Source organism: Artibeus jamaicensis, unplaced genomic scaffold, assembly GCF_021234435.1.
Source record: "Artibeus jamaicensis isolate MK-2021 breed Jamaican fruit bat unplaced genomic scaffold, CSHL_Jam_final scaffold_1964, whole genome shotgun sequence".
NCBI lineage: Eukaryota > Metazoa > Chordata > Mammalia > Chiroptera > Phyllostomidae > Artibeus > Artibeus jamaicensis.
The window spans coordinates 7,140,292-7,152,535 of record NW_026522030.1 but is presented as its reverse complement, the minus strand read 5'-3'; the positions used below and the strand labels follow the sequence as shown (position 1 = coordinate 7,152,535).

Here is a 12,244-nt window from a genome sequence, read left to right as displayed (position 1 = left end):
GAGTGCAGGGTAGAAGAAAACTCCTTGTAGTTTCTCTGCCACTCTTCTATGAATGTAAAATTATTTCAGTATAAAAAGTTAAAAAAAAACAAAAACAAAAACCCAAACCCTTGCTGAGCCTGACCACAGGAATAACCTCACGTTTTGACGCGGCCTTAGGCTCCTTTGTGACCCTGCCTGGCTGGGCATGGAGAGTGTACACATATGAAACAACCAGGAACGGTCACAGACCCTTTAGGTCCAGGTGTGGACCATGGGCTCTGGCTGTGGCAGCATCCAGAGGCGCCCTGGGATGAGAGCAGGGCTCGTGGTGTGGGTGCTGAGTCTTACATGGCAGCCCAGGGGAGGCTGCTGCCCCTCCGCCCCAAGGCCAGGACTCCCCGGGTGTGGAGGCGGATTCACCTTTTACTTTTGTCCCTCCCACGTGCCCAGGGCTGTGCCCCCAGCCTGTGCCAGGAGACCAGGCCCCCTGCACACTGCAGCTGCGGCAGTTGAATAGATTTTTTAAACCTGCCATTGATTGGCGACTGCTGTATACCAGCTTCACCGTGGGTACTTTCCACCCTCTGTCTCAGGTGATCTTTGTCACTCCCAGCAGCTATCAGTCCTGGAGCTGGCTCTTCTCCACTGCTCTCTCCAGACCGTCATCACTTTTTCCCTGGAAGGTGACAGTAGCTTTCATGTTGGGCTTCTTCCCTCTCTCCTGCATCCAGCAGTTGCTTTCAGAGGTGCGCGTGCTGTGGTGGCCAGTGAGCCTGGGAATGAATCAGACGCTCCTCCCTAGCCTGGTTTTCAGGTGCTCAGTGATTAGTGGCTGTTGATGGTGGTAACAAAGACAGCGATGTTGGTAATAATGTCAGCATGAAGGTCCTGCGCCAGTCTGCGTGGCTGACCACCAGAGAGAAGAGAAGAACCTGCCTGTACCAGGAGATTCTAGGAAATAGACAAGGCCCGAACCGAGCTGGTTTCATTTTTGGGAAGCCTGATTTATTTGTTGACACTTGACTTTGGACAGCAAGAGCTTGGGAAGAGGCAGAAGGCCACCGTAACCAAGAGGAGTGAAGACTTGGTTCATTTCCCATGGCTTCCCCTGGTAGTTGGAACCTTGGCCAATTGGTGATGGCATCCCTGGTGCCTCTTTCAGCCTCTGGGCTCTGGCCTGGAGTCTGGGCAGGAGCTCTCTGGTGAGCCTGGGCATGTCGGGGGGCTGTTCCCTCCCTCCAGGGGTGAAGGCCCTCAGAGAAGTCCACAGCCCTGTGAGGCTCAGTGCCCCAGACAAGGCAGGATGCATCCTTCTCCTTGCACCCTGGCACCCAGCTTGTGTGGGTTTCATTTGCGTCTAGATTTTACATTTCCCCATTGAGGAGGAGCTCTTGATGTCCTGTTCTAGCCTCCATCCCCTTAGGGAAGCCCTTCTGACCCTGCAGTGTCATTGGGTCCTGTTGTCAAAGGTGCTGATGACACTCAGGCTTCTCTCTTCAGAGCACACCGCTCAGTCTGCAGTAATGAAGCAGTCACTGCTTACCCTCCTCACTGTTCTTGTTGCTGCTGTGTCCCCAGTAACTGCCCTGGTGGCCAGCACATTGTAGGCACTTAATAGGTACTATTTGGGTGAATGATTAAGGAGCCATGTCTGATGCATCTTAGTGTCCATCTCCAGAGGCCTTGCTCAGTGCCACACAGCTGTTAGGAGCTGCATAAACATCTGTTGAAAAACAGCGCCACCCGTCCGAGTCCCCTTGTTCTAAACCAAGAGCTTCTCTGGCAGCTTCCACCACCCCTCAAGCTTGGGGCCCAGGGTGGTCAGTGTCCCCGAGGAACCACGTTCACTTGGGAAGGCAAATACACAAAATTCAAACCCAGCTACCATGTGTAGAAACAAACACTCTGCTGGATGTGACGTAAGAAGCAAGGTCTACTCAGGGGCTCTATAGTATATTTAATTACTTGGGAATGGAATCCTCTTCATAAGTTGCAAAGCTGTTGCTGGTACAGTCACCCTTAGTAAGGTGTGTTTCAGGAGCACCTGGTGGATAAGAGTGGGGACCACTTGTGCTCGATTTGGGGTCCTGTGGTTGGAGAGAAGCAGTTCACCTACACTGTTGAGGGCTAGGTTGGACTTCCTGGTTCTGGAGAGGAAGGTGTGTTTCTATACATGCGAACTCCGGCCAAGCAGTTGGCCAGCTGTGTGACCTTGGGCCAGTCACTGAGTCTCTCTGGTTAATTCTTGATCAGAGGAGGTTAATTAAACTCTAGTGTCTTCCTGGGGTTATTGGGAGGATTCAGTGCAGTGCAACAATCAGTAAAGTGCTGGCTGTGCTGGTGATTAATATTTGCATGCACCAGAGAGATGCAATTCCATTTTTCATGGTGCTAAGGCACAAGATTTTTAGAATCTTTCTTGACTCTTTCTCTCCACCCCCACGTCCAGTTCATCGGCAAGTCCTCTCGGTTCTGTCTGCCAGTACATCTGGAACCCAGCCCTTCCTCGCCTGCTCGCTGCCACTAACCCAGTCCCAGCCACCCTCGCCTTCTACCTGGGCTGCGGCAGCAACCTCCTCCCTCACCTCCACCCTTGCCCATGGTCTCTTCTCAACACAGCAGTCAGAAACGATCTTTTTAAAATGAAAGTCAAATTATGTCCCTTTGCCAAAACCTGCCAGTGGCCCACAGGGCTGACCTCCTGTACCTCTTCTCATCCTCACTCACTCCCACCCTTGAGTGTCCCCTCTGGCCATTTCCTTTCCCAGACACGCAGTGGCACCTACTCTGACCACTTTACTGCCACCCGCGGCTCTTCCCTTGTCCCCAGCCTTCTGATTACCTCCCGTCCTTCTCTAGTTTTCCCCTCCAGTGCCAATTACTTTCTCGCATGCATGTGTCTTCACTGATTTATTAGACCTAATGTTTCTGTCTCTCCCACTTGAACGTAATGGCTGTGAGGGCAGGGATACAGCCCAGCTGCCCCAAACAGTGTGTGGTGCATAGAAGGTGCTCAGTAAATACTTGTCCGATGAGCAAATGACTTTCTTCTGATTTGAGTCTTGTGCCTCAGTGGGAAAGAGAAGAAGTTCAAGTCAAATGTGGAGATTCATTGGCTGTTGGAGAGGGAAGAGATAGGTAGATGAGGCTTGAGTGGCTTGGACGCTCTCGTCCTCCTGTCCTCAGGCAGGTGCTTCTTGCAGGTGTGGAGCCTCTTCAGGCTGCCAGGTCAGGCGACATGGTTTCACTCCCTGCTGGGGCTGAGCCACCTCCCCGCAGGGTCCTTTGGATCGGTTGGTAATTTAAACCAATTTATATATTCAAATGAACATGCATATATATGTATGAAATACACACATGTGTTATGGAGTAACATGCATTTGATACTTGTAAATGTAATATTCATGTGAATTATAGTAAGAGAGGAAACGAGACTCCAGGGGCGTTTGAACATGCAGAGGACTGCCCTTCTCCCTGGGTTCACACTCACGCTTGTCTTCAAGGGCAGAGAGGAGCCCCAGAGGCAGTGAGCGTTGGGGGTCCAAGTTGTCCACCCACAGCTGAGCACAGTGCTTGACGCATAGTAGGCTTTCAAGGAAGTATCTGTTGAATAAATAAAGGAGTGATTGATTACTTAAGATCCGTTGTTCTATTTCATCCCAGTGGAATTGCCAGTGCATGTAGCTTCTTCATCTAAGCAACCTCGTTATCTGTATTTCCTGAGAAGTAATAACTAATGGATTCGACCATGTTTGCTGGCTGTTTGCTCTGCGCCAGGCCCTGAGCTGGGTGCTGGAGACCTACCTGGCCACATGCGCACTGTGGGCTTTGTCCTGGAGGAGCACATGGTCTGGGGGAGACTGGCGCCCCAGGAAACGTGGTCCCAGGCCCGTTGAGGTGGTGAGAGGCGCTGGTGGTGGTGGGTTCGCAGTGTTGGAGAACAGTGAACAGGGACAGTCCAGTCTGGTGGGGGAGGGGGGAGTCATTGGCATCTCCAGAGAAGAAGTAATTTTTGAGTTTCAGTGGGGGAGGGCAAAGGCAAGATCGTAATTAGACCATCACGGAAATGTGCTGGGCTTGCCTGGCCGAGGCGCCATCTTGGGGATGCCCCCTGTAAGACGTTGGCCCTCTCCATTCCCCCAGAGCTCAGGGGGACCCTGAGCCCCCACATTTGCAGTGGCACCTCAGCCTCCCTGAACCTCTGGCTCTGCTCTCTTATCGAAGAAAGGCATTTCATTCTTTGAGATCAGGCAGCCAGGACCCAAGGAGCTGTTTTCCTCCATTGTGCAAGCATGACAAATCATTAATTTTTGATTGATTTGCTTAGAATTATGGGCGCCCTAGCATTCTTTCCGCCGCTGAACAGCTGTATAACAAATGAATATATCAGTGCGCACAAAAGATTGGAGATCTAAGAGAAGCAATTACATTGGCCACCCTCCCCCACCCTCTCACCCCTTCCAGGGCAGTGAAGGGAGGAAATTTTTACCAGAAATTCCTCAAGTGGCTTAAAGGGGAAAAAAAAAATGCCTTTTTATAATTGAATTAAATCTTTATCTCTTCATCTTCTGCAGCAGATTTCCAAACACACACACCAGTTCCCCACGTGCTTGGGTTTCATCCATCCAGGAGGAATCTTTAATAATGAAATTTCAACTTGTGAATTAAAACCAAAAGGAAAAAAAAAGCAAATTCTACCCCTCCTCTTTGCCTTTTTTTTTTTTTTTTTTTTGGTCGCTGCTATTCCTTTAAGATTTTGGAACCGTACCAGTGCACTAAATGTGACCTCCATAACTTTTAAATTAAGAATTTATGCTGGCTTGAAATTTATGAAATATTTCAGCATGAAAGAAAGCCTTTTTTCCCTCAGGAAAATTGAGCAATAAATCACAGCACTGTGGATTTACTGCCCTAGAGCCAGCGAGAGATAGGATTTTTTTTTTTTTTTGCTTCATTCTGAAAAAAAAAAATGTAATCATATAAGACAGCTTAGCTGCTGTCCTCCCACTCTCTAGAATTTTTAATTTCAGCTGTTTCTGCTTGGATTTATTTCCAATATTCCTGCTCGGCTTTTCAATTTCCTCAGTTATTAAATTTTAATTCAGTGCATTAGCATTTAAATTAAAAAAGGGTTTATTTTATCGAAATCGTTGGCCAGCCCCCATCCCGTAGCACACGAATTGCCTGTTTCCGCCATTTGCACAAAATGTGAAATGCAGCTAATGTATTACAACTTACATTTGCACAAATTTAGAAATAAAATTTCTGGGTTTGAAATAATATTTTCTTTCCAAGAAAATCCTTAATAAGAGAATGGAAAAGAACAACTTAACATTCATTGGGGAGGGAAGAGGAGGGCCCAATGAAACCAAAAATAGCCTTGCCCTGGTCCTATGGAGAAGCTGGTGTATGGGGAATGGAGGGGGCCAGGAACGGGGGCAGGTATTCTAAGGGTGAGCTGGGGGCTTGGAAACCTTCACTCCAGCCTCTGTGAGAGGGAGCAGGGGGGTCTCTCATGGCCCACTGTCCCCCAGCACGTTGCATTTGCCATAGAGGGGTTTGGGCCAACGCCACATAGAAGGACAGAGATGTAAGTGGAAGTTGGAGAGGATCGGATTGAACTGTCATGCTCCTGACCCTGCTTTTACCTATGCAGAAATGCAGGTCCAGAGAAAGGAAAGAGTGTGCCCAAGGCTTAAGGTGAGACCCCGGCAGAACCCGGACAGGAAGCTGCATGTCCTCTAGGAGCACACGGCCCAGTGGTGGCAGCAGCAGGAGAGTTTCCATTACTTAAACGATTATTATACGTACCTGGCCTGCACTTAGTACTTTGCCTGCATTGCTGTATTCAATGTCATAGTCGCCGGCTCTTGGGACAAGATCTCAGGGGTGAGGGAGGGTCTGATGGGCGCTCCTAAGGTGCTGGCTTGCAGCCTGGGGTTCAGGTCAGGCCGGAGACAGGCAGGGAAGACCCTGGTGCTGTCCAGCCCAGCCCTGCTGCTTGCTCACCTCCTGCGCAGTCTTATCCGAGTCACTCGGTCTTTCTGTGCTTGAGTTTCGTGGAGCCAGTAAATGATGGCTTTTGTAGCTGTGTATCTAGGGTTGTTCATGGTGATGATTATTACAGCTGAGCCCATGCGAAGTACTTTGACATGCATTACTGTATTTAAGTTATCTTGTTTAAGTCTCATGCCAGCCCCAGGAGGCAGGGCCTGGGATTGCTGTTACCATTTTGCAGATGAGGAGACTGAGTGTGTGCATGGCGAGTACAAGTGACTTGCCTTGGAACATACAGCTAGAAAGTTGTAGAACCAGGGCTCCAACGCAGACCCCCGACTCTAAACCCTGTGTTCTTATACCAGTTCAAATCGAGAGCAAGTCAGATTCCACTGGGTAAAGGCAAGTTTGTGGTTCAGGTTGGATCACATGAAATTGCTTTGGGCCTAGGAAAATGGCTGTGTCAGTGGCGGAACTGAATTCGGACAGTGGTGATTAACCCCTGTGATCTGTTGATTGCTGAGGACACCCACCGTGCCGGCCTGGCCCCTTAGGGATCTCTACAACTGAGAGGCAGAGCCTTCAGCCCCGTGGGCCTCAGCTGGGGCTGAGAGGGCCCGAATGGCGCTCCGGTCATTACGGTGGGTTTAGACCCAGCCAGGCCCAGGTGCTGTGATGTTGATGCGTGCTGCCTTTGACATCCCCTCTAGAGCTCATCGTCCGTCAGCTCCTAAACGGACGTTTCACGCCCCCCTCCCCTCCAGGCGAGACGGACATCTCTCAGTGCTGCTCCTCCGAGGTTCCATTCTGCCTGTGCGCGGCCTTAGTCTCTGCCAAGGGATTTGTTTGGACGACTCTTTGAACATGTTCAGCATTTTGTCTTTATTTTATAAAAATGTGTGGAAAACAAATGAGTGTTGCTAGCAGTGAGACAAAGCTCAAGTATCATAAGCCTCATAAAAGGGAAACGTAACTGGGGATGATCGGATGCACCCAAAACCGAGAATCTCCTCCCCAACCCAGTCACACGACCACTATCCTTGAACCGACCACTGTCCTTGAACCGGTCAGCTCTGTGTGCGATTATGAAGGACGGAAAAGGACAAAAAAGACTATGTTACAGTGACGTAAGAAATACTAGGGATAGGTGCACATAAGTCCGGAAAATGAGAGGTTGGGATTTTACAGGTGTTTCAGGCTCTGTGGGGCAGAATTTCCACCCCCCGCCCCTTGGGTCTCTTACCGGTGGACAGGTGAGCGCTGTGTTCCTGCTCGCTATCCAGACAAGTTTTGAGGATGCAAGATGTCGGGGAGAGGCTGTAATTGATCCTGTTCTTTTGCACGCAGTGAAATGACATGCAGACCATGTTCTGCGTTGTTTCTCCTACTGAAATAATAAACCGGCGTGCCATTAATTTCTCCCACCCAGGCCTCCCATTTCTGCCTTCCTACTTGTCCTGTCCTTTTCCACTTTCCTTGTGTGGCCAACAGGGGCGGAGTGAGCTTACTCCATTCCCCGATTGGCCCTCCTGCATCTCGGTGGGAGATAAAAGATTACCAAGTTGAGCAGACCGTGGGCACCGGAGTGGCCCAGACCTGGCCTTGTAGCTGTGGGGTGTTGGATGAATGACTTGCAGACCCTCTGTGCCTCACCTGTAAAATGGGATGTGTTGGGGGACCTACTGAGAGGATTTCATAAGAGGCATTTAATGGTCTACACTAGCACCTGCTGGGAAGTTCTCCGGGGGAGCGGGTCTGGGTGCCCACAGGAACAAGGAAGGCCTAGAGGACAGGGTATAAGGCGGGCAGGAGGGGCGGAGACTGGAGAACCAGGTATACCAGCCCTAGCGGACTGTGGGGATGTGGGACTGACTGTCTGTTGCCGGATTAACTGGTTTTTAAAGAGAAGCTGAAATAGGGGGAGGTGAAATCCCTTTATTTTCATATATTTACTTTTTGGATCCAAGTCCGCCATCTGGTTTTGCCAGTTTGCAACTTCCCATAAGCACTCATCAAAAGGTAGCTGCTACTGTGTTTATTTTACATCCTCAGTCCTGAAATTGGAAAAGCTTGAAAAGAAAAAAAAAAGAGTTTTTGTAACTGTTGAAGTGGCAGAACTTGACCGGAGGGAAACGAGGCCAGTCGCCATCTTCGTTTATCCCACTCAGGACTGACTGCATATGTTTCTCTGTAGAAATGTCAGTGTGCTCGGACACCGGGGGCGCCCCAGGCCCCGCCAGGGTGGTTTCCAAATACAGAACACGTGCCAACATTGCCTTGCTGAGATCGGAAGGATTCTGAATTTGGGAACAAACGTGCGCCACAGGGTTTTGAACCCACATTATTTGAGCTAGGATCACTGTTATTTAGATGTTTTCACAAAGCTAAGGAATGTGGGTGGGGGGAAGGTGGAGATAAGCGTACTTGAACAGTAAGGAAAAAAGAAAGCTAGGGAATGCATCTTCAACCAGGGGTGGTGGAGAAACCTGGGCATTCCCCAGGTTGCTGGAACCTGGTCAGCAATCTCCACATTGAGGACCCCCCAGCACTCGCCTGGCAGTCAGGGACCCCAGGTATCTGTTGTTCAGTCCTCGAGAGACTTCAGGCCACTTGCTCCTCGTCCGAGGCCTCAGTGTCTCCATCTGAACCAGAATTTGATGATTTCTGGAAATTTCATTTGACCAGCCTTATTCCCCCACCTCCCAGCCCCAAATAAAGAGATTAAGAACAGCCGCTCTCATGCCTCCCCTGCTCAGAGGGTCGGGGGACAGAATATTTTAACATAACAGGATTTCCCCCCTTGATTGGTAGGAATAAATCTGTGGCTACTGTTTTATTGGAAATCCCAGCTGAAAATAAAAATGGTGCAATTCAATCTCAGATTTAGCTGGTTACTTACTTTCCACTGAGTCCCCAGGGCTCTGTGGTTGCTGGGTTTGTGTTGGCAGTGGGTGCTCAGCTGGATTTAAAGGGCCAAGCAAGTTTGGGTTGGGGGTGTGCTGGCTCCCCATTGCCATGGGGAGCAGACTTTTCCAGCCTGGAGGGAAGCAGCAGGGGGTCGGGGCCAGCTTGCCCGTGTGTCTGAGGGAAGGCGGGTGTTGAGCAACAGCCTGGCGGAATGGCAGTGGGTAGAATCTGTGTCTTCACCATTGGCTAATGCGTGTGTTTCCGGTTTCTTCTGCAGGCTGACGGAGCCAGTGCGGCTGGAAGGAAAAGCACGGCGAGCAGGTACGCCCCCTCCCCCCGCCCCTGGCCTCACAACCAAGCAGCCACCTGTCCCTGGTCCTCCCCATGCATTCGAAATGATGGGCGGTCCAGGCCTGTCCCCTTTGCTGTGAAATTTCCCTACTTCCCTGGAGGATGTGCAGTTGGGGGCAGCACTTTCCAGCCCCCCTGGTATCTTCTGTGGGCACCTGTCACTGGAACCAAGGGTGGCTTAATCCCAAACTGGCCTTTGGCTGCTCCTGCCCAAGTTGGGGGGAACTTCAGGGTGAAACACAGGACTGGGCAGAAAGACCTGGGCTTGAATTTTGTCTCATCTCCGGTGTTATGAACTCCGGGGCAGCCTGTCCCATCCTAGTCTGGAATCCAGCGGCCTGGCTTGAGTCCTGTGCTTGCTTGTTCCCCTGAACCAGTCACTGCAAAGCTGGGGAATGGAATATCCGGATGCTGAGCCAGACCAGGGGTGTATCCTCACCCTTGGAGCTGGCCGGCGATGGGAGGGGTCGCCCTCAGGTGAAAGCTGGGCTCCTTACCAAAGAAAGCGGGAAGAGATGCTGGACGAGCCCACGGACTGGGTGTCTGTCACGGTGGTAAACGTTGATGCTGCCACTGCTGCTCCCTCGAGTGGGCTTTGAAGGCGAGAAGTCAAGGGAGAGACAGGAGAGATGGCTGTCCAGGCCACACATGTCATCTGGAGCAGCCTCTAGGATTACACCCTACTGCAATTACGCCCTACTGCAGTTGGGGTCAAGCAGAGGAGTTTGCCCTTTAGCCCATGGAATACTTTTCTTTTTTAAAGTTAACAGATATTTTGTGGAAAAAAGGGGTTCTGTGGCCAAGTAAGTTTGAAGGACAGTGGACTAAGCAAACGCAGCCGATTTCTTCCCTGTGGAACTTTCCAGAGCCTTTCTTGTGCTAATGTGTGTGCATGAAAACATCCGAGAGAGATGAGAATGCCAAGCTTCTCAAACTTATGTAACCATGGACCCCTTTTATTGAGGTTCATCCCACACAGCCAGTGTCCTTGGGACAGGCCTGGGAAAACCTGGGAGCTGTTCAAGTTCTTTGAGCAGAAGAGTAGCGTGTGTTTCAGGGAGATCACCCTGGCAACCGTTTGCAGGGTGGACTGGAGGCCGTGACACAGGCTGCAGGTCACTGTGGCCCAGCCCAGCCCCCACCTCCCCAGAGTCAATCTTTCCCTCATTTGGTCTGTTGCCTTCCTGACCTTCTCTCTGTTTCTCTGATACCCACCCCGGGGTCAGCCAGGTTGACCCGTAAAAGGCCAGATAGTATAGGCCATGGCCTCTGTGGCAGCTTCTCAGCCTTGCCCGCGTAATGCAGAAGGTGCTGTAGATAATATGGAATCACACAGACGGCCGTGGTGTGCCAGCCCCTGGCCTCAAGAGCCCTCGCAGCTGCCGTTCCTTTGCCCTGAGTGCTCTTCCCTCTGATCCTTCCATAATTAGGGTCCTTTCATCCTTCAGGTCTCGATTCTGTCCCCCTTCCCCAGAGAAGCCTTCCTTGACCCTCTTCTTCAAGGGCCTGTGGCCTGTTTACGCTCTTTAAATATTTCACTTATTTGTGTACTTTCCTCTGCCTCTCTAGGGCCAGCTCCGTGGGCAAGGGTCATCCTGTCTTGTTCACCGCAAGGGGTGGCCCGTAGTAGCAGGTGCTCAGTGAGTGAGGGTGGGCTGGGTGTGGGGGTGATGTAGGGACCGGGAGTGTGGGCTGGAACAGAGCAGTGGGTGCCGGGCTTGGACCTGTGGACACAGGTGCTGACCGGTGTCCTGACCAGCAGCTGCCCAGCGCCCGTATTTTCCTCCTGGAAGAGGATTTTGCCTGAGGACAGTGTAGGCAGCTACGGCCTATGGGGCAGTGGGAGTCTTGAGATGAGAGGTGCCTGGAAGTGCTTCCTGCAAAGTCAGGGCTGGAAAGGGCCTGGGGCTTTGGCTGGCCCCTCCCTGTTGTTGAACTTGTAGGAAGGAAAGGCCCTGCTCAGGGTCACGTGATGAGTAGTAAGTAGCTGTGTCAGGCCTTGAACCTGCCAAAGCCGAGTGCTTTCTCCACTCAGAAATAGTGGGCTCAGGTGAGGGTCTCGTAGGCCTCTCCCACCACCCTCCCACATCTGTGAAGCGCCTGCTAGGTAAGGCCCAGTGCCGTGTGCTGTGGACTCAGGTGGATGTGAGGCTGGTCTACTCATTCGGTGGACATTCGAGTGTCCACTGCATGGCGGGCACTGTCCAAAGTGCTGGGTCTACAGCAGTGAACAGACGAAGCTCCATCTGTTTCTGATGACTCAGGCAGATGTGGTCCTTGCCTTCATGTGTGAACCTGTCCCCCACCAGCATATCTACCTGTTGATCAGAGGACAGCAGGCAGGTTTCTCTATAGTCACAGCAGCGGCCCGAACCTGTCTCCAGTCTTAGCAGTGCTCGGCTTCAGGGTTGGGGGAGGATGAGGAGAGCTGAGACAGATGAGAGACGCTTGTCCCAGGCAGGGGAGTGGGCGGGTGGCATGCGTGCCATCTCCTGGCTCCCCCTGACTGGCCTAGGCTTGGATGTACTCAGTTATGGAGCCTTGAATTAGTACCAGGTTGCCAGAATACACACCAGGAAGGACTTGTCCAAACCTTAGGACGTTTGTAATTTGAAGAAATTTCTAATAATAATGACTACCATCCAGTTGGCACTCATATGTCAGGCTCTGGGTTAAGGGACTTACATGTGTTAACTATTAATTTACATAATCTTTATAACAACCCTAAGAGGGAGGTAGGTACCCTTGTTATTCTCACTTCACAGATGAGGCAGCCGAGGCACAGAGGGGTTTGCGGGGCTCAGGCTGCCGGGTGGGAAGCACGCCGCACAGCCAGGACATTCCCTAGGTCTGACTCCTCCGACGCACAGGCTTAACCGCTGCACCCTTCACTTCTTGGTATGACCTGATCAGTTAACAGGTGGCAGCAAATATTGTTAGGGGCCAAGGGCTGTGCCAGAGGCTGGAGTCTTGTCAAGAAGGCAGGGACTCCAAAGGACCTATCAAG

At 51.3% G+C, this 12,244-nt stretch overlaps 1 protein-coding gene across 10 annotated transcripts in view; it reads left to right on the top strand.

Moving 5' to 3' along the window:
• The window catches only part of ZNF618 (zinc finger protein 618), a 166,824-nt gene that overhangs the window by 86,148 nt on the left and 68,432 nt on the right, over positions 1-12,244 (top strand). For all 10 annotated transcript variants that reach the window (XM_053656244.1, XM_053656249.1, XM_053656248.1 and 7 more), the window contains exon 2: positions 9,164-9,207. In XM_053656244.1, the coding sequence (XP_053512219.1) occupies positions 9,164-9,207 (44 nt within the window). The remainder of the gene's footprint in view (positions 1-9,163; positions 9,208-12,244) is intronic.